The sequence below is a fragment of the Setaria italica genome, chromosome VII, assembly GCF_000263155.2.
Source record: "Setaria italica strain Yugu1 chromosome VII, Setaria_italica_v2.0, whole genome shotgun sequence".
In the NCBI taxonomy this organism is placed as follows: Eukaryota; Viridiplantae; Streptophyta; class Magnoliopsida; order Poales; family Poaceae; genus Setaria; species Setaria italica.
In genome coordinates, this window is record NC_028456.1 from 16,739,704 (window position 1) to 16,767,114 (window position 27,411).

Below are 27,411 nucleotides of genomic sequence, written 5' to 3' on the forward strand. Positions count from 1 at the left end.
CCACCGTTGAGCCACCCCGAATCTCCCTCTAGGTCTACAAGGCACAGGTAATCCTCCACCCCAACCCCAAACCCCGAAATCCTAAAGTTCACCGGAGTTGTCACTCACCATTGCTGGAGGAGAAGAAATGATGCACGTGTGGCATTTGTCGATTGGTTGAAAAATCAAAGTGGTGAAGCTCTCCAAAACACTCAAGTCCAGTTTAGCTTTCCCCATAACAAACATGCCTGTCTTCACAAAGAGTGCAGTTAAATAGGATTACAATCAAATTTAAGAAGCTCATCATTAACACAACTAGGCCTCCTCGCTCTCCGAACAACATAATTTGCTAATCGAGCTAACTCATGATCGAGTGCACTCTCTCCCAAATTTCCTGAACGGTGCTATGCGTAAAAGTAGGCCCAGCCCTGGTCCCCAAATCCCAGGGGCCGCACCCCAGGTGTCAGGTAGCAGGACATCAGGACTCAGTGTTCCCAGGAATAGCCAATCAGTGGCCCTGGCCCCCTGGGAGGAACCGGAGTTCCAGTGTTCCACGCGTGCCGCACACCGTATGGCCCTATCCTAAAGGCCAACATGTCGCAACTCGCTAGGCCCCAGGGAAAAACGCACACGATTAGATCTGATCGTCAGAAAAACACAACGCATTCACTGCTACCGCAGTGCCGCCGCCATGACGCGTGCTGTTCTTGTTCACCTGCGCCAGCACCAGGTACGTTGCTCAATTGCCAATCCCCAATTCTCTGTACCATTAATTATTAATTCACTATTACAAGTTATTTAATCTCAACTGATTTATAACTATCGTGTATTTATAATAATTTCAGCACCGTGGGATATCATGTCGTCTAGAAAATATGAATCAGGCTGCGAGAAAAGAAAAAGGAAAAGACGTGTGGAGGAGTTGATAGAATCACAAAGAGGAGCTATGGATAAATTTTGCAAGAGTTATCAGGGCCCTGAGAGTAATACGAGCACTTCGACGAACCCAAATGAGTTGGCAATAGTTGTTGCGGTTGAACCAACTAATAGGAATCAGGAAGAAAATGTTAATAGCAATGTCCATGATAACAATGTAAGTGACTCTGAGAACACAGTAAATGTATCAGGTGCACATGCACAGTCTGCTAGTGTTGATGAGGAACCAATTTACACTTCAGATATTTATGATCCAAGAAATTAGGATAATCTTGATAATAAAGCAAGAGACATATTAGTCGAGAAAGGGCCTATAAGAGAAGAAAATATCAAATTTCCTCTAGATGGTGCGTCAAGATATTTTTCATATGCTCATTATTCTAGAAAATTAAGCAATGGAGAGGTACATGATAGAAATAGTTAGTTTATTCGAATCATGTTGACAAAGTATTTTGTTTCTGCTATAAGATCTTCAAGTCTAGCACTAGCAAGAGTCCTAGTTCCTTAGCAAGTGATGGGTTAAGAAATTGGAAGCATATCAGTGAGAAGCTTAGAGAACATGAAAATAGTGTCGAGCATATTAGTAACATGAATAGTTGGAATGAATTGAGAGTTAAACCGCGGAAAAAGGAAACAATTGACGAAGAATTGCAATAGCAAATCACAAAGAAGAAAGAACGGTTGAGGCAAGTTTTGTTAAGAATAATAGCCATTATGAAATTTCTTGGTAAATACAATTTGGCTTTTAGAGGAAGCAGTGAGCAGTTTTATACTGATAGTAATGGTAATTTCTTAGCTTGTGTTGAGATAATTGCAGAATTTGACTTGGTAATGCAAGACCACCTTAGACGTATTCAGAACAAAGAAATTTATTATCATTATCTCAGTCATAAAATTCAGAATGAGTTGATCTCTCTTTTGGCTTCTGATATCACAAGTTCTATCATAAAGGTTGTTAAAGAGGCCAAGTATTTCTCCATTATCCTAGATTGTACCCCTGATGTCAGTCATCAAGAACAAATGACTTTATTAGTTCGATGTGTTAATTTGTCTAATGGCAAGATAAAAATTGAGAAGTACTTTTTGGGGTTCTTGAAGGTGGATGATACATCTGGTTTGGGGCTTTTTAATGTATTGTTTGAATCTATGCAGTCATTTAGCCTAAATATTAGTGATATAAGGGGTCAAGGCTACGACAATGGTTCTAATATGAAAGAAAAATATAAAGGGGTAAAAACATGGTTACTTGATATCAATCCAAGAGCATTGTATATGCCATGTGCATGCTATAGTCTAAATCTTACTCTTTGTGATATGGCAAAATCTAGTGGGAAAGTTGTTTCATTTTTTGGAATTGTTCAATGCATATATGTATTATTTGCTAGTTATACGAAAAGGTGGAATGTTTTGCTTAAACATGTTCCTAGTCTAACTGTGAAATCATTATCCAATACTCGTTGGGAGAGTCGAATCAAAAGTGTTACAGCAATAAGATATCAGGCTACTGAGTTAAGATCTGCTTTATCTGAGTTACATCGTGCTTCTGACATTGAACCTAAGGATAGAAGTGATGCAAAAAATTTATTTGATGCACTTGGCAGCTTTGAGTTTCTGTGGTATGGTTATCTGGCATGATATTTTATTTGCTGTAAATAAAGTGAGCAAGAAGTTGCAATCGCCAGCCATGTGCATTGACTCTACTTTGAAGCAAATACAAGGTATAACACAATACTTTGAGAATTATATAAATGAGGGGTTTTCTTCTAGTCTGATCATCGCCAAAGGTATTGCAACAGACATGGGTGTAGAGGCATCATTTCTAGAAAAATGTCGTGCTACGAGGAAGAAACAATTTGATAAAAGTAATTGTCAAGAAGAAATTCTTGAAGCTGAGAAGGCCTTTGAAGTTGAATATTTTTTTGTTTTGGTTGATACGGCGATCGCTTCTTTGAAGAACAGATTTGAAGAACTTATAGTGTTTGAAGATATATTCGGATTTTTGATGAGCTTAAACACTTTGAAGTTATTAAATGATAATGAACTTGAAGAATGTTGCACTAAATTTGCAGAAACTTTTTCTTTTGATGGTTCATCTGATGTTGAGGTATATGATCTTATTTTTGAATTAAAGATTATGAAATTCACTTTGCCAGATGGTGTAATGTCTGCTATGGAGATTTTTGAGCATGTCAGAGATGTGGATTGTTATCCTAATGTCTCCATTGCTTACCGACTCTTATTTACTGTGCCTGACTGTCGCATCGGCTGAAATAAGTTTTTCAAAGGTGAAGTTATTGAGGAACTATTTGAGGTCAACAATGACTCAGGAGAGGTTAAATGGTTTGGCAACATTATACATCGAGAAGAAATTGTTAGATGAGATTGACATCAACCCTATCGTAAGTGACTTTGCATCGAGAAATGTTAGAAGAAAATTTTAAAGTAATATGTATAAATAATTTGATATGAATATTGTTTTTAGATACATCTCAGTATTTATTGGTAACATTTCATACATATTTATTATAATATAATAATGTTTATTTATTATAATGTAATATAATGTTTATACGAAAAACCTCGAGTTTTACTTTCGGCCTCCCAAATCTCAGGCCGACCCTGCGTAAAAGGCCTCGCTCCAAATAATGGCTTGGTCGCGCGGCAGGGCATGCACCGTGGGGCCGCGTCTGCTTCCGTGCTGTGCTGTGCTGTGCAGTGGGCATAATTCCGAACAGCATAATTCCGTGAGCGAACGTCGTCTCATTCAACACTGGTGCTGTGCTGCGCAGTGGGCACCTGACTCACTCATCTGCCACTGCCATGGCTGCGCAATTCTGCAGACACCGAGATGGATTTTACTCGAGCTCTCTAGCTCGGATCGGGCTCACCATGCTTTACCGTCTCGATCTGCAGGCTGGATGGCGCAAGCATTGCAACGCTGCATGCCGTGCCCCGCGCCACGCGTTACCTCCACGCCCTACACGTGGACCCGTCGGAGCCCTCTGCAGTGTGGGGCTCTTTTTTATTTTCGCCAGACGGCCTCGCAGCTGCAATGCTGCATGCAGACCTTCAGCAGCTATGAGTGACCACGAGATTACAACTCAGTTTCCGAATGACCCTGTACTGAATTGCTTGGCGTCACCTTCGGAGCCGCGTGGGCTTGGCTCCATTCCATCTCCGTCGGGGCAGGTAGGTAGGGTTGGTGTGCCGGCGGCCTTGGGTTCATTTATTTACTCTTTCATCCTGACTTACTTAGGGTGTTTGGATACGAGGTGCTAAATTTTAGCAGGGTCACATCGGATGTTCGAATGCTAATTAGGAGGACTAAACATGAGGTAATTACAAAACTAATTGCACAAATGGAGTCTAATTCGCGAGATGAATCTATTAAGACTAATTAATCCATCATTAGCAAATGGTTACTGTAGCACCGCATTGTCAAATCATGGACTAATTAGGATTAATAGATTCGTCTCGCGAATTAGACTCCATCTGTGCAATTAGTTTTGTAATTAGACTATGTTTAATACTTTTAATTAGTATCCAAACATCCGATGTGATAGGTGCTAAAGTTTAGCAGGGGTATCCAAATACCCTTTACTTCTGCTGCACATCTTTAAGTCGGTTTGGAAGAGTTGAGTAGGGTTGGTTAGATCACTGGGTTACTTCCGGTCCAACTGGATCCGAAAGCCGTTCCAGACTTCTGGGACCACGGTCCGCTCGGTGTATTTGCCCCCTTTGAACAGTCTATTCGTTAGGGCCTGTTTGGTTTGAGTTGCTTATTATAAGCAACTTTTAAGTTGTTTATTTGAAGTTGCTTATTTTTAGTTCAGCTGTTTGGATACCCTTGCTTATAAGCATTGAATGAGATAGATATTGTCATGTTTGCCCCTCATCATTGAGAGAGAGAGGGAGGGCAACCAGGCATTCAATGAGGGCAAGAGGTGTAAAGTGCATTGAATAGTCCCCGTAAGCAACCATAAGCAACCCAAGAGTTGCTTATTTGCTTATAATAAGCAACCCCATAAGCAAGAGTGATTGGTTTCATAAGCAACTTATTTGCTTATTTTAAGTTGCTTATGCATAGGCATGTGAAACCAAACAGGTCCTTAGTTTAACACAAGTTTGCAGTATTAGTTAGTATTAGTACTGTAATATTATCCTATTATACTAATTGCGGCCTTGGAACACCAAATATACACCTTGACTGTTTGTTAGTTTTTACCTAATATTAAAGCAAGTAATATTTCTGCCACCAATTTTCATCCGTCACATAGAACCGGTAAAAAGAAAAATCGACTCCCACCACGTGAACCGGACTGCTGAGTGCAAAACCGGAGAAAAAACAGCCTCCGTAACCCTGAACCGAAAGAAAACCGAATCCTAGGCCGCCTACCCACGAACCGGAGGAAAACCGCACCCCCACATGTGAACCGCCCGCCGGAAAAGAAAAGCGAGTAAAAATCCTCAAAATGAAGGAGCCTCAGCAAGGTTTGAACCCAATTCTTTCAACTCCACAGGAAGGACGCCAACTACTTCAACCTATTTCGATTGTGGTTAAGGTGGCCACGTTTTTTATTTTCTTCATAGGTTGAGGAACTACATAGGTCAATCCTTCCCGTCTGTCATATGTTGCAACGAGTACAGCAAGTTCATTTTGTTATCATGCTATAAAGATTTTTTTTTTATCTTGCAAAGAACATACATACAATCCATACGTACCCTCCTTCGTCGCTCCTGGCTAAGCATCTTTCGGCGGAGGAAGTGTTTTCTAAATCTCAAGCTACATGTTTCGTGTTTAAACATTGAGAACCGTTTGTTGGCTTCAGAAGAACAAAGCATGTATGGAAAATCTAATACACATACTTTAGTAAACTGATCGTGCGCTACTTGCTACGAATAAACAAGTCCACGCCTAGTAATGCATGTACACCATGTTAAGGTAGCAGCGCTTGCTAATAAACCCTACCATATGTGAATATAGTTCTCGCCCATTCCAACCAGATGGTACAATTAGATATGCGGTCGTGTTCTCGCCCATTCAAACCAAATGGTACAATTAGATACGCGGTCGTGTTATATGTTATAATAAGCAAGCTTCTTTCTTAAATAAAAAGGTAGAAATGTAATGAGTTTTTGAGTAGAAGGAAATATGTTAAGTCAACATTCTATTGATTTTCTAGCAAACATGTAAAGATTCATTGAGTATAATAAAAATTGAAAATTTTATAAGTTTTAAAAATATAGTGAAATTTCACCGTAGCAACGCACGAGCATTTTGCTAGTTGTTACTAAAACAAAGAAAGGAAAAATATTATAAAGGGGTAAAAGAGTAGTCTTCTGGGCCAAATGAATTCGTTGGTGGGCTAAGCTGCTTGTGGGGCTCTCTGAAGAAAAGATGAGAGACCGGAGAAGGCGTAGGCCGTATATAACATTTACACAAATTCTTTGCTTTAAAAAAATAAAATACGACTCCCGATATTAAGTATTTTTTTCAAGTTGGCTAGAATTAAACACTGTATCCATGTCGGCCGGTTGGTACCGGGACTGGATTTGGTGCCGCAGGGACCGGCCGGGCCGGAAGGACACGGAGCAGTTGAGATTGACGAGCGCGTCTACCCTTCTTGTACTAGGGCAAGTAAAACGGTTTAGACAGCTATAGCTGTTCTCCGCAAGAATGGACAACCTCACATAGAGATAGCAACACAGACAAGCGGTATAATGGCTATGTTAAGCTGTCTGCAAATTAATTACTTCATGTATGGAATCATAAATTATGATGATCAAAAGTAATTTAATTTTTTAAGGTCAATTTGTGGCTTGCTTGAGGCAATGTATTTGTTTATACAATATAATACCACTGGAAGGGCTGCCTGTAACTATTATTTTGTTTCACATTGTTTTTGCCCAGCCTTACTGTGAAAGAAGTATTTGTAAAGGGTCGTATTGTAATAGTGCAAGGGAAAAATCAATCTATACTTATTTTTAAAGTGAGGAACGCTTCTGCCGCTTCTACCCACTTTTTTAGTTTAGTCCAACCTAATCTTATTGACAAGTGGGCCCATGATGCTAACTATAGGTAACTCGGTCTTGTCCGGCTGCGTCCAGCTACCGCTTGGCTACGTTGCAACGGCCGGCCACAGGAAGAAATAGAGTTCGGACATGAACTTGAACTTCACCATCTGCTCCCCCCTTTTCATGATCCCTCCTTCTTCCTTCTCCCTCCTTTTCTCTCTGTCCATGCTAGCCGGCCATGGTCGAACCCGATCTCCTGCTCGCCCCACCCTCCTGCGCCGCGCCGCATCCTTCCGGTGCTCGCCCCTCGCACGCCTGGCCGCCGCCTCTCCCCACGCTGAGCCCGAGCCGAGCCACGCACCCCCTGCACGTGCCATGCGCCCCCGCACCCGTCACCTCTCGGCCCTGAGCCGCGCCTTACCAGCGACGCCTCGCTTGTGCCACCTCGCTCCTGCGCCGTCGGCATAGCCGCCCGCGCCCTAGGTGCTCCCGGCCGGCCCGATGATGGCGAGCCTGGCCATCGGGTCAACCGGATCAAGGGGGTTGAAGATGAGACGCTCGTTTTGCAGTTCAGCCTCTGAAGAAGTCCGATTTCTCATGATCCAGTCGGTGGGAGCTCAAGAGAGATGTAAAGAGAGAAATATAATTTTTTAATCCACCAACATAAGTTATTATCATGAATAATTTTTAGCCCACCAACTTGGGATGTCTAACTTTTTTTACCCGTAGCAATGTACGGGCATATTTGCTAGTAATAGCAAATTGATGCTCTCCACGTTAAGCCCCGTCATCAGATTTTTTGCATGAACTAGCAGTAGCAGATCACGTGTGAAGATTTCAGGGATCATTTCACTTTAGCAATGCTCTAATATGGACCTCTGTGACATACATTATATGTCATGTTCAGTATGCCTATGTTCTATGTTTCAATGTATATGCATGTTCACCCAAGCGAGTTTCTAGAGTGAGCAGGAAATACAAGATTGCCCAAGTCAATAAGTTATTTGTGAATATTTCTATCTTATTGTTTGAAATCAACCTGTTTAATAGGTGCTTCAGGTTTCACCGTAATGCTGAGATTTAGAATTGCAGTTGATCTTGGTGCATGTTCAAGTTTGACTCAAGGTGTCCTATAGACCCGTTGTTCGTTTGTATATACATGAATCTCATTCAAACAATCCCTCCTCAGAACCAAGAGTACCTCATCTCGGGTCAGTCTGAATGTAAGGTTCATTTGAGGCGTCTGTGCAACAAGTGTCAGTATCGATCGGATCATAAATTCTGCAGCACCGCGTGCATTTGCAATAGAAATTTACTGAACGCGTGAGCTTTGCTACCACTACTGTCTTTACCCCCAGAAAGTTTTGTTGTTAGTTTCTAATCAATAATGCTATGAATTAACGCTCAAACTCCCGGGAATTCCACTAGTTTGTATGATTAGTGTTCCAAACGATTCATCAGGTGGTTTCAACATTGACCATGCGCTGATATTTACTGAACGGAAAAAATTCATTTTACTCACCTCACCTATTTACTTTGTCTACTTAACCCTCAAAGTAAAATTTAGACTCATTTTACTCCCCCGACCTATTTCATTTGCTCCAATCTACCCCTAATTAGATTCCTCTTTTTTGTTTCTTCGCGTACAAATTGAGTTTTAATTTCAGATTTTGCCAGTTGACTTATAAAATGATGCTTTACTTTAAAAAATAAATTAGAAATTTTTCATAATTACTTTTCATACAATTTTGTATATCTAAGATCAGTTTCATATTAAATATTCCTAACCTATGAAAATAATCGTGCAAAATTCTTAGTATAACTTTTTAACATAAGGCATCATGTTTTGTATCTGCTCGTAAAATTTGAACTCAAAATTCAACTCATACACGAAGAAGAAAAAAGAGAAATCTAATTAGAGAGTAGATTGAACCAAATTAGGGATAGATTGGACCAAATAAAATAGTTCAGTAAGTAAAATTGAGCTAAAATTTTATTCAAGCGGGCAAAGTAGAGGGGAGTAAAATGGAATTTTTCCTTTATCAACTAAGTTAAAGTTAGGATATTAAGTGCTATATCCAGAGGTTTGTAGCGTTTAACATTAGTGTCGTCGTCCATGCTATCTAGTCCATTGCCAACTTATCGATTTATTACTTCAGATTGGCTTATTCATTTGATCTTTTCATTTAACTGAGTTCGATTTCTTCGCTAAATAGTTAGACGTAATGTTTGCTTTCTTTTCGCAAAAACAAAAGAAAAGAGGCCAACGCGCCGGCGGCTCCATCAACGCAGATTGGTCCATTAAAAAGCGCCTACACACGCTAATAGCCACTCAGACTGCGAGCACTCACGGTGCGTAAACATACTCCCCTGAAAGGCTGTAAGCCTGTAACAAGTAAACATGGTACAAAATCTCAAGTTGCAGAAGGACTTACAGAAACTAAACTGAAGCATTAAGGGATGATGATGAAACTGCAATGCAAACTACATTGACAAATAGTAATGAATCTGCTCATTTCAGAACTAATACCGAGACACATTGCGGAAGTGCATCTCACTGGAAGCTTAACCATCTGGCGCTCATAGAAACATGCAGAAGTAGAAGACAGGCAAGCTCATGTCAGATGCATCGCAAAATTGTGATTTTAAGCAGTAGCACGAGTTAAATCTAACAACAGCTTCCACTCATAGCCCAGTCTTCTAGTCCTCATGCAGGGCCTTCATCAGGTATAGCCTGTTGAAATTCTGACCAGCAACCCTGCCATTGTGACAGCAAGTTACAACCAATGAGTGCACAATGAAGCACAAGAAAATTTTACCATCTGTTTTAGGGATAGACAAAAGACAACATCTCAATGGACAATTATCTGTGCAAACCCCCTTCTCAGTGGAAAATATATCATTTGTTAGTTTAATATACTATTAACATAAGCGAGGAGAAAAAAATACAACACTACAAGCTAGTGGAGTGGCAAGTGGTCGATCCGTTGACTCATTATAATTTTTTAATTTATAGCCATGCATACAAAATAAACTATAGAATAAAACTCCAGTTCAGTGGTGCGGATTTTGGATTTTCAGTCAACCGCCACACCCATCACTCCGTATTAAACCAAGCATAGTACATTTAGCTCTTCAAATACTGAAGGACTAGGCACACTATTTTGTGCATGCAGGTATTAACCAGATTTAGAATGCGGATTGCAAGTTGTGAGGTAAGTTGGACAACAAAAGCAGGTGGCATTTTTAAACTTTGTATAAGATAACACTTCCCTCCATTTCACAATATTTGTTGTTCTAGCTTTGTCCTAAGTCCAACATTTCTATCTTTGACCATTAGTTCCTAAAAATTCGCATAGTTTAACAACATGAAACAATTGTATTATAAAAGTATCTCATGTTGAATCTAAAAGCATAAATCTTATGATGGTAAACTATATAATTTTTAGAATATTAATTGTCAGACAGAAATGTTTGGCTAAGGACAAAGCTAGAATGACAACTATTATGAAACAGAGGTAGTAGTATTTAACTATATAGGTACATCAAACTGCAAGAGCAAGGGATTTATTTTACTGAAACAGGACGAGATGCGAAGAGCAAGTTTTGTTAGAACTTTAACTGATTGGAATATTATCCAATCATGACACTGCGAACATGACTGTAAATGAAAGAAAAAAAGGGGTTGTGAAAAGCATAATAACTAGAAGATTCCTACATCTAATAATAATTTCACTAAAAGTTGAAACATGCAAGGGATTTGGAGCTCAATAAAGACAGGCATAAATGTAATTGAATCTGTACCCGTTGATATGGTTGCAGTAGCTAGAGATCTGATTGGTAACAAGATAGCCCTCCAATCGTGATGGCTCAGGAACGGGCTTGAAGATAGGATTGGATGGATCTTCTTCAGGCAATGGCTCCTCACCAGCAGCTTTTCTCGCCATGTTCTCTTGCCTGTACAAGCACAAAATACCAAGGAGTCAATGCGAATGAACAATAGACATGCAGACAATCTACTATTAAAAACTTCCTTAAAAGTTCAAACTACCAAGGTAGAACCACAAAGGATATGAAATAAATGCATGAGGCTAAAGTATATATTTTGACTACAGAGTAGGCCTTTTCCTACCTTCTCTTTTGAAGCCATGCCGCCTGCTGTGACTGCTGTCTTGAGACGTTGCGGTAATAATATTGGAACTGAATTTTGAGAAAGACACTCAGTAAAACAAATAGATTATGAAGCCTTGGATAAATTATGGATAAGTTATTTTGTCAAAAACAAAATAATACCTTGTTCTGCTCTGATGAAAGGTCATCCATGCACCCAATTAGAAATTCCAAGTTCCTTTCCATAAAGGGAGCAGTTGACAATTTTAGTCTGTCGAAGTCACACTGAAATTAACAAAAACAGTAATATGACTCAAATAGCTTTTAAGAGAATAAGAGGGAAAATGACACACAAGAGTTTTTGTAAGAAAATTATGAACCTGAGTAACAGGTGACTCAGGTTCCAGCTCCTTCATGAAGGCACTGACAAGTGCTGAGTTGGAAACTTTAATCTGTGACAGATAAAGACAGAGCACATAAGGAGACTAAATTTGTCCATATAGCAAAAAATGGAAAATATTAGAGTGCGTACCGGTATCTCCTCAAAAATATCAACCCATGACAATTTCTTCTCTCTTAACCTGCAACAATAAAAGGTCATTTGTATAACGCCATTTGTATATACACTAGTACAATTATGAGCTACAGATAAAACAGATCATACTTCTCTCCAGTTAAACCATTGTTACGGTAAAGATCCATAAATGAGTCTGTAAGTTTCAGGGCTTTGAGAGCTAGCACTCCTTGACTAGACCTAGATGGGTCATAGACAATGCACACACATCTCCTGATACTCTCCTGCAATAAGCAAAAGCAATGTTCAGAATGTAAATATACAACCAAGATTATGTTAGGAAGACAAAACATCTGATAATCAGAGTGTAGAAACATTCTAAGTGGAAAATGAACATAAAAAGCTCAATCGGTGCTAAATTGAACTAGGCAAGATGTATAACATTATTGTGCTATCATGAGAGAAGTGCCAGACACTTCCATAAACAATAAAACTAAGATTGGTCAATCGCTTGTAATCTAAACAGTGGTTAGATATGGCAACATGTAGGAACATACATCTTTATTCAGATTAGAAGCCATCAAGTTACAATCAACCATCAAGAATGAAACCAAGGGATGAAATAGAATTTTTCAAGCTGGGAAATATCAGCAAAAAGGCTGCTGCCATGTACCTGGTAGTTCATAAATGTTTCAATCAGTTCCACGGTTTGAAAAGATCCAAGCAAGCAAGACTGATACCTGTAAGCATGGATCAAAAGAAATGCAAATGATTGGCACTAGAAGCCACCACAATAGTAATCTGAAACAAAATGCAAAGCTCCTAAAATGCTGGACGAGCAGTAACAACGTCACACTTGTATAGCAAGTTTGATAGCATACAGTTGTCAGAATCTGTATTTGTTTGCACGTGGCAAGTACTATGTACCACATGTGCACTGTATAGAAACCTATCAAGTATCAATGCCGATTGCCAGATCCTCAATAAAGTATAAACAGCGGCAGCAGCCTGGATACAACCCTCAAATCACAAACAAATTTGCAATTTTCCACATACTACAGCTTCCAACGTATAAGTATAACAATATAGTGTCAATTCCAGTACAAGGTTCCAACAATTTCCGTTAAGAGAACTTGATTTAGGTAAGAAACATCCATGAAATAAACAGAATTTCAGTAAAAAAAATCAATATTGTTGTTTTCAGCAGGATATAGTCCTAAAGGCAATATCCTTCGCAGAAAAATGTATCTCGAATTTGTTTAAAGCCATTACCTCCTACATGCCCATATTGCTCCACTAGCATACCCAACAAATAGTGAAATAGAAGAAATTACAAAAGACTCTTATGGCCAAGAAAGCTAAGATTTTCATCAATTATAGACCAGCAAAAAGTGACAAACATATCAGAGTCATATATACTCATAAGCTGCTTAGTTGTGCAAGTACACAATCATATGCCAAGTATGCATGTCAATGTGCATGTCAGATAACTCAATACACAAGTACACAACTGACTAATTCTCAATTAACTGAGTATCTATATGGTATTATTTGAAAATGAAATAGCTTAGCTTACCATCCAATAGTATTATTGTCAACATTAACTTCCCTCAAGCACCTCATCATCTCAAGCTGGTAATTTGCACCATCAGCATCTGCTTCATCATCATCCTCTCTGATCTGCAGTGAAAATAGTAAGGAAATCATTAGCCTATGAAAATAAACCATAACTGACCAGGAAGAACGTCCCAGAAGAATACACATGTGCTAAGAATGGTAAAGACTCACAGGGAAGGGGAAACAGTTGGTCACTTCCAGAACACTGCCAACATCCAAACCAAGCAGTTGACCTGTGACCAGAGCAGGTGCAAACTCTTCACAGTGCTTAATGATCTTCAGTACGGCCTGTGCAAAAGAGCCAAAGAGCAAAATAGCTAAAGAGCATGACTGAGTACAAATTACCCTATATTTGTGAAATTAGGATCAGAAAGAAACATTCTTTTAAATAAGGTAGGACTTTCTAATACACTGAGGCAGCAAAATTTCTCTAGGGGCACTAACTCATTTAACTTGCACAAACATATCTTCACCGTATCAATATTTTTGGTTCATCAGTCCAAATAACCTTGCAAATATCCTTGCCAACAATAATGCTTGGCACCAGATAATACAGTTCATCAGATCAGTGGTGACCTATCGCAATAAACATATCAAATATGGTGTTGACCAGTTTACCTTTTTTTTATATGCGCAAATAGTAGTGGCTAAGCAGACAGATTTCATTAAGATATGTAGCTAAATGATTTGACCACGGGCATCAGGATGAGTACAATCTTGAGGTAGGCTGAACTGTACTACATCAGTTGCGTTAAATGGTACTGGCAATAAAGTGAAGCTGTGTAAGGGAGAATGCCAAACTGATGACATTACCTGTGTAGATTAACTGATTCAGATTCTACGACTGCAGTACTCTTCTAGCATACAACAAATCAGACAAGAATTTCACTTGTTTTCCTACCAGGGGAGGCTAAGGTTTTAGGCAATATTACTATGGCTAAAACTTATTTTGCATACATTCCAACAAAAAAAAAGAACTCTTTTTTTATATGTGTAATAGTAGTGGCTAAGCAGACAGATTTTCAAAAAACACGGAGCGATACTGATTCGACCATGGGCATCAAGATGAGAAAAATCTAGAAGTAGGCTTAACTGCTAAACGATACTGGCAATTAAGTGAAACTGTGAAAGAGAATATTTTCAAAACAGATGGCATTAACATTGTGGATTAATCGATCTACAACGCAGTACTCTTGTAGAGCACAACAAATCAGACAAAAGTTTCACTTGTTTTCCCACCATGGAGGGCTAAGGTTTTAGGCACTACTAATATGGCTAAAACTCACTTCGTATATATTCCTACAAAAAGAAACAACTCAAAGGTAACCGGGCAATCTAGTAATCGCCGATTAAAACATGCAGACCATGTTCAGAATACAATCCATAGCAAACTGTAACACTACATTAACCCCCGAATAGAAGGGGATGCTTCCCCTAATTTCCATCCCAAAACAGCGACTCCTCTACACAACCAGATCCATCCCCCGAGCATATCCTAGCTCCTAAATCTCAGCGCTCTAACAACCAAATCGAATGAGAAAACAGCAAACCGGAGAGGGGTTCGGGAGCAATCCTCACCAGGCCTTCCATCTGGACGACGCGCAGCGGCGTCGGCGCCTCCTCGGTGACCTTAGACACAGCCTGCAGGAACGACTTCATTCCTCCCGGCGCCGCTGCTGCAGACCAGCCAACCAAACCCCAGAGTTAAAGAGCGAGACGGGATGCGAACCGGACGGACCGAGGAGAGCGGAGCAAAGGATAGGGTTTGGGAGCCACTTACGATTCGCCATGGCTGCTCGTTTATCGGTGCTCGGCGGCGGCGCGCAGGCGGGAGGATGCGAGGGGGCTTGGGAGGACGGCGCGAGCTGGAGGGAGGGGAACGAGAGCGGCGGCCGGGGAGTCTAGGGTTTTTTTGGGAGCGGGGGGAGGAGAATCGTGGGAGACCGATTGATGTGCGGCGGGGATGCACTACTCCAGCGCCTGGCCACGTATAGTTTTGGCGTGCAACTCACATCTGACCGCCTATTAGGTAGACAGTTAAATTATTTTCTAGGATTACACTCTTTTATGGAATTTTTTCAAATACTAAAATTGTGCTTTTCATGGGATAGAGGGAGTATGTGTTTCCTAACTATTTTTGTTTACCTGTTCATTATTGTGAGAGTATCTCCCAATTGTAAGAGTATCTCCAGCGGTTCTCCAATTTCCAATCAACAATCATATTGTAAGAGTTTACTTTTTTTTCCTTTTTCCAATGATTATGGGACAACCCAATAACTCTCTCTAAATAAAGGAAGAGTTGTGACTCTCCCAGTACCGTAGTCGGATTGGGATGGAAATATTAAGAGACTACAAAAATAACTCCCCACGTAACATTAAAATGGATATTGGATATCCCATAAATCAATTATTGGGGACCGCTGGAGATGCTAAATGATCTATTCCTTCCGCGCTTGACTTCTAATTCATTTTGCCTCAGTTTGTGAGATGATTTCATACTATAAGTCTCGTTTTACGGAAAAATAGGTGAAACCAAAACCCAATGCTAATTCTGCGGATGGTCGTAAGCACGCCTGCAACCGGTCGACTTTTTATCCCAACACGCACGTCCTTCCATGTACGTGGGCCCCACGATGACCTTATCGTTTGTGGTTCTGCCTCCTCCATTTTCTTCTCTTTCATTCTCTTTCCTCTCCTATTCTCACATCTTCCTCTTCTCAAATCCGGTGGAGGGGATGGAGCACCCGAGCTCTGGCGACGGCAAGAGAGGTGCACGTCGCGGCTGCTCGGCTGCGGCCTGGGGTGTGCAAGCCACGCGAGCTCGCGGTAGGTAAGCCGGCGGGATAGCTTGCCATCGCCGAGATCCCCCTCCCCACGTCGGGAGCACAGACGGCTCCCAAGTTGGGCCAACCTATAGCCCCCCTCCCACCCCCCACCCCCCGCCAGGAGCGGCGGCACCAAGCCGGGCCAAGCATTCCCGCCGGCAACGGCGGCGCCAAGACCGGGCATGCTCTCCTGCCAGGGGTGGCAGCGCGCGGACCACCGTGGTGAGCTCCCCCACCGGGAGCCCCGAGGCGAGCTCGCTTGGCACCGCTAGCGTTAGGCCGATTCTCTCTTTTATTTTCAAATTTTTTTGTCTAAAATTTTGCTTATAGATTTTTCTCGAATCTTTTTCCTAAACTTTGTTCAAAATTTTTTGTTTTCAGAACATCTTTCCTAAAAGTTTTCTAAAAATTTTTTTAAAACTTTCCCCCCGATATTTGTTTTCCAAACTTTTTCCTCTAGTTTTATTTCATGAAAATTTGTTCACAAACTTTTGCATGCGAATATTTTTCTATGAACTTTTGTCGCATAAATTTTTGTGTTAAAAATTTGTAAATATTTTTTATTGAGAACGGAGGAGGAGGGGATGCCGGATGCATGTGACAGTGGGTCGATCAGAAGAAAGCCTCCATCCAGTCGTCCAAAAATTAGACTGCCCGAACCAAAGCGAGTAAAAAGTTCGGCTAGGCTACCCATAAATCTAGAAACTATCCCCATTGGTCCTTTCGACCACCTCATCCCACTTCTCTAATTGTTAGGCAAAATGATTTTTTCTAGTTAATTGCAGCATAGTGTTCTTTTCGGCTCATCTCATTCGCTAACAAGGAGGTGTGCAAACCTCGCCTAACTCTAGGCTAATCCCTAAAGCAATATGCTAATAGACCTAAATTATCACTAATCAAGGCCTAATTCTTATGCTAATTGCCTTAATCTTCTCTTTAGCACTTTGGTGGATAGGACACTTGCATATATGTGAGATCCAACCTACAGCTTCTCCAAGCTCTAACCCACCTCAAATGGCCAAGCAATGGGGATATATATAGAGCCAACCCCCAAAACTAGCACTTTCTCCGACGGTGATAGAATCTTTGATCACCGATTGATTTGGTGTCCCAGCTATGCACTATCGAATGAGTTGGTCGGTGGTCTGCCTCCAGGTAGCCATTGAGCCACTTACGCCTGGGCCCCTTGCATCACCGACTGATTCGATGGCATGCTTTGAATGCCATTGAATGGATCAGTGACTCTCTTAAGCCGTTGCCTTCCTTTGTCCTCTACCATTGACTCTTTCGATGCCCTGGTTCATTGTGCCCACTGTATGAATCGGCGTGATCACAATTTTACTCCAAAACTTCCATAGCCGATTTTGAGCCGATCGCGAGCCGAGCTGATCCCACTGACTGATTCGGTGTTGATCCATTGTTGGCTAAGGTTATTAAATGATTGAGTAGGTTTTTTTAAGTAATACTAAGGAACTGGAAAAACTATCCACTGAATGAGTCGGTGGTCGCAGTGCACGTCCTTGGCCCTGCTGTTATTCCATCTGTCACCGACTGATTCGATGGCTTTGCTAATGGCTGCCATATGAATCGGTGGATTATGTCTGTGCACAATTCTAGCAGGATTCACTTCAAGTCTTTGCGTGTCTTTGTCTTGGCTTCAATACCATCTTTAGAGTTTTACAGACATTTAGATGCCATAGAATTTTTCTAAGTCTTTTTTTTTCTTCTCATTTTGATAGCTTTGGAATTCATCCTTGGAACCTATAAAATACCTACAAAGGTACATCTTGTAAACACATTAGTCCTAATGACCATGTTGTCATTAATCACCAAAATTATTATGACCTAGGGCCATTTTCCTTACAACGTTCTCGGTGTATAAAACATTATTCAAGTGTATAATTTTTCCTTTTTGATTTTACAAATTGATTTTTGCATAATTTATTCCATATGTATAATTTTTTAGTTCAAATGTGTATATACATAAATTTTTATTTCATGAGTTCTTATAGTTTGTTTTCATATGTATAATTTTTGCTTATTTGTATAATTTTTCCCACCTAAATATTTTTTCAATAGAACTTTCAAACGTACACAACAAAGAGACCAGTGGACTCAAATATTCGCTAGCTAATATGGATCAACTTGTGGTGGAAGGCTTAATATTATCACGTTGAATTTTGTGGGAGGCACATATGGCTAGAGTTAGATCCCAATAGTTCCTTTGTAACTCCTATTTATTATTTCAAGAGCTTCTATTTTTTTTTAGAAAAGGTCCGTAACCAACTCTAGAAATAACTGATTGTATTAAATAGCTATGTTGTGATGCTGTTTTCACGTGTGTGTATGTATGTATGTATGTATGTATGTATGTATGTATGTATGTATGTATGTATGTATGTATGTATGTATGTATGTATGTATGTATATTACATACATACATACACATACATATATATGACGAGTTTTATCTACACGGGCGTGTAGCTCATCATCAGTATACCACCGTGCGTATGTCTACCTACTCATTTATCACTTTGAGTATGTTCACGTACTAGTTCTAAGATACTCCAAAAAGAACTATATGAAAATTTCAAAAGCACCCCTAGTTTTTTAATATATTTTGATTGTACCTTACTACTAGTATATAAATATTAGTATGTCCACATACTCTATGTATGATCACATACTCAACATATATACCACCATAGATGGTCTAGTATCATCACATACTACATGAACATACTTTTCGTTCGGTCTGATTCATCATATATCATCAGATACACGGGTAGGAGTAGCTACATGCGCGTGTGGAATGGATTTTCCATATATATATATACCCTATCAATTCTAGTAAAAATAAAACTAAATAGAAAAATTAATATATTAAAACAATCGAGGTGCCAAATTTATTGTCCAACCATTTGCATATCTTCCACTCGGTTTTACATTAGACGTGTTGCCTTTAGAATCCAAAAGGCTTAGCAATAAGATTCAATCTCAACCCCCACATATAAAGTGGTGCCTACACATATTTCATCGACAACCTATGTATTTTCACTTCTTTGCAATCGGTGACATTAGCCTAGCTGGCTTTTAATTGATCGATCATTCGATATCCTTGCATGTGTTCTATCCCTAGTTCTTCATTGCTCAAGGCTGATGGTGGGTGCAGTCGTGCAGGGCTGAGGGACCCAAGCCCTCCCTCCCCCTTTGTTGTCTTGTGTTTGTTTGATATGATCATGGTAATTACTCATTGGTAGGTTCTTGGCATTGGTGGTTGGAAGAGTAAGCCATACCGTGTGTGTTGGGGGGAGGGGGTCATTAGTAAATTAATTTTTGAACCATTTTATGCAGTTTAGTGTTTTAATCTATTGTCCATATGGATCATGGATCATTGGTGTCGCTCTTTATGAGTAGCTGCCATACCACTCGATTGGCTATCATCTTCATCGAGAAAGACTTGTTGTTTTTGCTATTTAAGCATCGTCGTCCTCGGTCATTCTCCCTTCCAATGTACAATTCCTCCCATTATTTGACATATACTAAGTGGAAGAAAAAGTATTGTAACATATGCGGCCTCCTTTTATAAAGATATTGCATTCTAAAATACGTGCAATAATCAAGCCTTTGGCTTTGACCTATGATTTGAGCAAACTTATGTGGATTGATTACATGAATGCTATTATATATTGGATTTGCGATGAAGATAATATAGTCTAGCTTTATAATTTTTGTTCAGCATATGTTTGAGGGATATGGGTACCCCATGGATCCCTACTGACCAGGATATTGGCCGGTCCTGATAAGTGGGTCCGCCCAACCAGAATGTGCGGGCCAAAGACATGAAGATAGTTGGAGCATAAGTTAAGGAGGTCGGACGATTCAAATCAGCCTGGATATTGCAGGATACACATTGTATTTTGACTCAGATTACTTTCCATGTAACAATCAAGTAGATTAGCGGCCTGTTCGCTTCAGCTTATTCAGCTGGCTTATCAGCCACCAAACAATATTTTTCTCTCACAACAAATTAGCCGTTTCAGCTTTTCAGTCGGCTTATAAGCTGAAGCGAACAGGCCGTAGATTCAAACTGACTTATAACCCTAGGTTGTTAGCCTATATAAGGCGGCCAAGGGTGCCTCCTGAAGGAATCTCAACTCTCAAGCAATACGAACCACTAGAATACAGGACGTAGGGTATTACTCTCCGGAGGTCCGAACCTGTCTAAACTCTTGTGTTCTCGTGATCACCTTCGAGTTCTTGTCTTGCGATCCTCTCTGCCTGCAAATCAACCACTTGGGTAACCATCTGGTGGACTACCAAACTACTAAATCCGACAGGTGGTGTGCTAGGTAGGGGTGATTGCGAGATCCTCCCCAGCGAGCTCAATGGCATCCCGCCCTAGTGTCATCTTCCCTGAGAGTACGAAGGACTCCCTCGCGCTCGCCCACCCACCCACGTCGCACCTGGTTTTCATTTTCATCGACATCTGATCCAAGATCAGGTAAAATCATTCTTAATATAAGTTATAGATCGATCTATCGCTAATCATAAATTATTTCATCTTTCTGATCCATTGGAGCTCTCTCTTCCCGAGTGTCGCCTAGCATTAATAGGTGCGTGAGCGTCATTGGCTCCAGCAAGTGCATGCGCGGAGCGATATATCTGCGCCGACAGCAGCGCATGCGAGGCAGGATCGTGAGCCCCGGCAACTACGCACATGAGGAAGTCGGCCGGCCTCGTTAGATGGATCGTCATGCATCTGCAATACGGAATCAGACTTGCATGCCTGGACAAATCTTTTGCAAGGCACCAGAGGAAATACCTGATGAGGAGCATCTGTTGATCTGCTATGCTGAAGCAAAGCACTTTCAAGGGACCCATCCCGGACGGGCCAAGCAAGATAACGATGTCATCACCACCTTGCTAGTTGGCATACGGCGTGGCAGGAGATAGAGCTGCTCAGACCCGGTAGAACCAACCGACGATGAGCCCCGACTGATGGTCAAACCGCTCGGCATTCCGACTGGTTAGTTTCATCGACAGCTGCTAACCCGAGCACGATGATCAAGATGATGCTCGGGGGCTTAAACCTAAATGCGAAGAGGACACGCGGGTTTTCCAACTCGACCACAAATCAAGCTTAGTTTTATTTACAATTAAATATTTTACGGCTTTCATATATCTACATACGCCTCGGCTCCATGTTTCCATGACTTTCACCGACCGCCTCGGCTCCTCCATGTCTCCGTAACTTTCACCGACTGCTTGTACAGCTTGGTCCGTCCACTACACAGGCGGTCGGGGGCTACACCCCACGGGTCGCCGACCGCCTCGGCTCCTCCATGTCTCCATGACTTTCGCCGACTACTTGTACAGCTTGGTCCATCCACTACACAAGCGGTCGGGGGCTACACCCCACGGGTGCCCGGCTTATGCTGATACTTTTCCGCACAGTTCCAACTGCTTTGCGGCTTGTACGTCTTCTCTTAACGGTTGCTAAACTAAACACGCCTTAATCCGTGAAACCCGTGAAACCTTGACTCATCCTGCGTGTCTCCTATATGCGCGCATCGGGTCAGCTCCAACACTATAGCTTGAGATAAGCCGTCCTCTTCGTGAGCAATGGTCAGTAGGGCTAAGTGCTTAGACGTAATAGGCTAACTATCCGGGGAAATTATATGGCCTACAAGAGCAGAACATGCAAAAATTTACTTCCACAGCGAATTAAACTTCCGAGTTGTTCAATTATTAAATGATCTACACTACGCTACATAATGTCTGTATTGTTCTTTTAAAGCTCAAAAACTACTCGGCGTGCATCCCGTCACCCAGCCGACCTCTCTGGCTCGAAGTGGGAGGCGACTCGACATGCTTCCGCGACTCGTCCGGCTCCCAAGCTCGAGGGCTAGGCGCCACAGACGACTCGGCATGCCTCCCGTCACCCGGCCGACCTCTTTGGCTCGGGGCGGGAGGTGACTCAGCGTACTTTTGCGACTCGTCCGGCTCCTAGGCTCGATGGCTGGGTGCCGCAAATGACTCGGCGTGCGTTCCATTGCCCGACTGACCTCTCTGGCTCGGGGCGAGAAGCGACTCGGCGTACTTCTGCGATTCAGCCGGTTCCCAGGGTCGGGGGTTGGGCGCCTACTTCAAGTCGGCGTGCCTCCGCGGCTCCACCAGTCCTTGTCCTGAGGGGCTAGGCGCCTATTTTAGGTTGTCTTGCCTCCGCGGCTTCGCCAGTCCTCGTCCTTGAAGGCTGGGCGCCTATTTTAGGTTGGCGTGCCTCTGTGTCTCTGCCAGTCCTCGTACTCGGGGGGCTGGATGCCTACTTCAGGTCAGCGTGCCTCCGTGGCTTCGCCTATCCTTATGCTCGAGCACTAGGACATGCTTCTGGGATCAATTCTTTCTTCCTTTTTAACCATTGGACCGATTATACAAATCGCTTCAATGCTCGAGGGCTACTCCTATGAAGTGCGTCTTGCCATACCCTCCAGATCCTTCACTTTGACCTGCTGGATGCCCGACATCCATCAACTCAGCACTCGACTTCGCTCTACGCGTATGGATCTGCGTTCGTTCGAATTTTCTTTTTTTTAGCACTGCGCAGCCTCTCCGTCAACATGACGCCATTGCAGCTTCAGCCGACCACATTCCAAGCTTCGCTGTGATGACCTCAAGTTCCTGTTCACCTACACATCGCTCGGGGGCTTGAGGGATATGGGTACCCCATGTGAAGTGTCCCCACATCAGCGAAGACTAAATATGATACAAATATCAGTCCCAGGAGGTTGATAACATATTTATTCAATAGATAGTTCAAATATCGTACAACTCCCGAGGGAGTGGGCGCGAAAGCCACGCCGAAATGATAAGCAAATAAATAACAGCAACGAGCCAAGCTACTGTCAAGAGACAGCACTCGGGACTACACGGCAGCGGAAGCATTCTGCAAAAGCCAACAACACAGGCAGCGTTGGGTGCGGAAGCGACCTTCTACTCAAAATCCTCGGCGACGAAGTCCGGGTCTTCCTCTGTAGCAACAAAACAAGGGTGAGTACAAAAGTACTCAACAAGTCCAACCCCATCCACGGAGGGGGATACAATAGAATATGCACAGGATATATCAAGGATAATGCTAAGATTTATTTGCCATAAAGCTAGGTTTTTCAACACATGCAGGGGTTCATTTTCAAAAGGGTTTTCACAAAATATTTTCTTTGGTAACCAAATTAATAAGAGGGGTTGATCCTACACAAAGGATCCAAATTTTAACGCTGCTGGACTTCCCTTCCGCAGTAGCTCACGGCACAACTGCCGGACACTCCCAAAATTCAACACACGCCCATAAAAATCACCCATCTTCAATCACTAGTTATGTGACCAAGTCGTAACTCGTACAATGCCCGTGGACTCGGCTACTCGGATAGATTTTAACTCTGCAGAGGTTGTACACTTTTCCAACAAGTAGAGTACCACAACACGATCACCTTAGTGCCGGTGCAGATCCTAACAAAGCCATTACCCACCTTAGCTAAGACTGACTAGCCAACACGGGAGCAACCAAGGGGTTAATGACCTACCAACAAGGTCTTAACTGGGACCTAAGTCACAAAGATCTTACTCCTTCTCCATGGTCTCCCATTGCTCACCAGGTCACCTGATGACTATCAGACTAACTAGTGGGATTTATGCTAAGCCGTTGCCGCATACAACGGTCGAGTGGTTGCCCGATGGTTGGGTTAGGCAGGATGACACATCAACTCGATCCTAAATCATGACAAGATGGATATCTCCCAACTTTGCTCAACCACAAAGCTACGAGCCCAACTTATTGGCATTTCACACAAGAAACACCCATCCATCTCATCTAAGTATTCCTTTCCTTTATTTCCGAAAACTCATTTTCTCATTTGAAAATCACTCACACATTTATTCTTTAAATAAACCATTGTAGTCATGATTAAATAGAGTAACAAGATCATAAGCATCCTACCAATAATTATCATCCAAACAGAGCAAATCATATTTAGAGATAATCACAGGACAAGCAACGAATAATCATAGCAATCAAGGGGTGGCTATCCAACCATGTTTCAGCGGTAAAGCAATATGCAATTTATAAAACAGGCCAATAGGTTGTGTTTGAAAAAACTAGGAATAAATATGCATTAAAGGGTGAGATTGGACTTGCCATCCTCAAAGCCTTCTGGGAGTTCCTACTCGCGGTGCTGGTCCTCGGGGTCGAGCTCGTGGTCAAACTCTTCCTCGGGTACTTTGCGACCTACAGCACCCACAATCAGGCACACAATAATTAAAAGAAAATAAGATTTTACCCGTTGAGCTTCGAACAGAGAATGCGAACAAAAAATAGAAGGAATGAGTATTTCCATGAGATTTGGATATGACTCAACGGAAGTATATTGGAGGATGACATGTTCGAATTTGGGGTTAATTGGAGGAAGTTTGGCGCATGAAATGACGAGATAACCGTGTATTTAGGGGTTAAAACAAGGCTTAGGACTAACCTGCGAGAAACCAGGGACCTATTTGTAAATACTTTTGGGAGGTGGGGGGGCTGATCTGTGGAAAGAGTATGAGAGAGGTGGGAGGGTTACTTTGCAAATAGAGAGAAGTAGGGGGTTAGATCAAAATTGGGGCTTTTCTTCTTCCTCCTTTGAACCGTGACTTGGAGAGGAGAGAGTAGGGGAAATCTGGTGGGGGCGACCGGCCATGGCTCGCCGACGGCGAGATTGGGCGGCGAGGGAAGGTGGAGGAGGGTGAGGGGAACCTATTTTGCCCCTTACCTTGGGGATTTGGTGTTAGGAAGGGGGCGGCCGGTGGTGGACGGGAGGCGGCAGCGTGTGGCGCTCTGGTGGCGGCGGTGGTTTGGAGAGGGGGCGGTGAGCTGGGGAGATGAGTGGCAAGGGAGGTCAGGCTGGCACCTCCTATTATAGCCGGTGGAAGGAGGACGACCGGCGGTGTGGGTAGGGGCCGGCGATGGGAGGGGATGCCAGCGGGGCTCGGCGCGGTGGTGGAGTAGGGGCCGGCGTTAGGGAGCGGGCGGGGCAGGCTGCCGGAGGGTGGGCGGCGTGCTGGCTAGTGGGGGGGCGAGTGGCATCGTGGCGAGCCAGCGCGCCAGGCGCGCTGCATGGGTAGGTGGTGCTACGCGGGCAGGAGGGTCCTTAGGGGGCACCAGAGAGGGGGGGCGTCAGGCGTGCGCGTGGCAGGAGGCGATGGAGGAGGGGGGCCCGGGGTGCGCGCGGCAGAGGCCAGGGAGAGGGGCCGGGTGCAGGGGGTAGCAGGCGCTGGCGCCGGCCAGGAGGGTGGTGCTGGGCGCTAGGAAGAAAGGAGGAGGAAGAAAGAAGAAGGAGGAAGGAAGAAGAAAGGGAAAAATAAAAGAGAAGGAAGAAGGTAGAGGAAAAAGAAAGAGGAAAAAAGGGAGGAAGAAAAACAGAGGAAAAAGGGAACAGGGTAAAAAAGAAAAAGGGGTTAAGGTAAAAAGGAAAATGCCAGAGCAAAAAGGTAGAATTTAATCAGTTTGACAGGTTAAAGAGATAGAGAGGGAGACAATGGATTTTGCAGGAGCGGCCGCGGCGGTCTTCTAACCGGCACGTGGCCGGACTTGCAGAGAGGAAAAAGAAAGAGTGGATGGTGGAGATTGCGGAAGCGGTCGGAGAACGCGCGGTGGTTTGTCGACCAGCATGCAGTGGAATTTGCGGGGAGGATAAAAATGATGGCGATCGGCGTGGATGCCGGGATGGCGAAATCACCAAGAAGATTTGATTTTCGGGAGCTCAACAGTAAAAAGATTTTGAAAACAATTTTTAGCGAGTGTTTTAGGTTGGTAAATTTTACGGATGTTACACCATGGGACCCTACCGACCAGGATATTGGCCAGTCCTGATAAGTTGGCTCGCCCGATCAAAACGTGTGGGCTAAGGACATGAAGATACTTGGAGCACAAGTCAAAGAGGCTAGACGATTCAAATCAGTTCGGATATTGCGGTATACATATTGTAATCTGACTTAGATTGCTTTCCATGTAACAACCAAGTAGATTAGATTCAAACCAACTTGTAACCCTAGGTCGCCAGCCTATGGCCCTATTTATATACGCTTTTCTGAAACTCGCTTATCTGGCAAGCAGCTTATCTGATAAGCGTGCTGTCTGGAGAATCTGTTGTCTGAATAAGCAGGGTGTTTGGCAATCCTGATTATTTTGTGTCGATTATCTGTCCTGGTTGGTAAATTGATCTGAATGCCCCGAAGGCTGATAATAACTCATTTTTGTTGTGAATCTGAGGAGAAGACAATAATTCCAATGCCTTTGGAGTTTGTTAAATAGAAATTACATTACAATAATATGAAATTCATATGATAGATCGGTCTAGTATGGAAACATCTGTCGTGGGTACAACAATGAATCACAAAACCATAGCGACAGCAATAGCATCACGCAATGCACCCATATCCATGTCATCTCCTAAAGCACCACCACCACCATCTGTGCTAGGTTGGGTTGGATTAGCATCATCTTCCTCAAAATCCTGTTCAAAATGCACGTCATGTAAGGCACTATCTCTAATGAAATTGTGAAGGGCCATACAAGAAAAAAATGCACATCATGTACGGCACTATCTCTAATGAAATTGTGAAGGGCCATACAAGCAACTATAATTTTGAACTGCTTGTTAACCGGATAACTGGGCAAATTCAAGAGAATGCGCCACTTCATCTTCAGAACTCCAAATGATCGCTCAATCACATTTCTAAGGGATGAATGTGCATGATTAAACACTTCTTACAATCCTAGCGGATGCTGACCATGCTGCCATTCAGAAACATGGTACCTTTGTCCCTTGTAGGGTGCAAGAAATCCTTTTCTATTAGGATATCCAGAGTTAACAGGATAACACTTGCTTGCATGTTATATCTATACGTTATATCACAATGAGCAAATATTCTCTAGAAAAAAATTGCAACATAACTCGTTCTTACCGTTGGGAGGATGTGGAAATTGTTCCTTGTATGTGAGAAGCGTGTCTAATAATACACGAGTATCATGGATAGAACCAAGCCAACCAGTGACAGCAAATGTGAACCGCATATCAAAGTCACATACCGCCATGACATTTTGTGAAGGATACCCATGCCGGCCAATGTATTTCGGTTGATCAGCTAATGGCACAGTTATAGGTATATGGGTACCACTTATTGCTCCTATGCAATCTTTGAAATGAGGCAAAAAACTTGCTTCTTGTAGTTTAGAATGAACAGTAGAAAATTGTGGATCCTTAGACCTCACAATGTCAACAGCTAATCTCATGATAGATTCAAGAACCTCTTCAAATTTTCTACTGACAGTTTCTAATGAGCGATGAAAATTATTCTTGCATTGCCTAAAAGATTGAG

At 42.4% G+C, this 27,411-nt stretch overlaps 1 protein-coding gene across 1 annotated transcript; it reads right to left on the bottom strand.

The window, feature by feature from the left end:
- Nucleotides 1-9,268: 9,268 nt before the first annotated feature.
- LOC101783030 (eukaryotic translation initiation factor 3 subunit H) lies at nucleotides 9,269-15,138 on the bottom strand. Its single transcript, XM_004975297.4, has 12 exons — nucleotides 14,952-15,138; nucleotides 14,750-14,847; nucleotides 13,343-13,459; nucleotides 13,131-13,234; nucleotides 12,228-12,294; nucleotides 11,705-11,838; nucleotides 11,573-11,621; nucleotides 11,421-11,492; nucleotides 11,224-11,325; nucleotides 11,063-11,130; nucleotides 10,735-10,887; nucleotides 9,269-9,688 (listed from the first exon to the last, which is right to left on the bottom strand). The coding sequence occupies exons 1-12, from the start codon at nucleotides 14,959-14,961 to the stop codon at nucleotides 9,631-9,633; spliced, it is 1,032 nt and encodes a 343-aa protein (XP_004975354.1). The 5' UTR covers nucleotides 14,962-15,138; the 3' UTR covers nucleotides 9,269-9,630.
- Between the last annotated feature and the right edge of the window lie 12,273 nt (nucleotides 15,139-27,411).

What these genes read in the sequence shown, in the direction of transcription:
- LOC101783030 (XM_004975297.4), bottom strand. An exon ending in ATATTTTTGAGGAGATACCG is followed by an intron (nt 11,493 to 11,572) that starts GTACGCACTCTA and finishes TATCTGTCACAG; the next exon opens with ATTAAAGTTTCCAACTCAGC. An exon ending in TTTCATCAGAGCAGAACAAG is followed by an intron (nt 11,131 to 11,223) that starts GTATTATTTTGT and finishes CTCAAAATTCAG; the next exon opens with TTCCAATATTATTACCGCAA.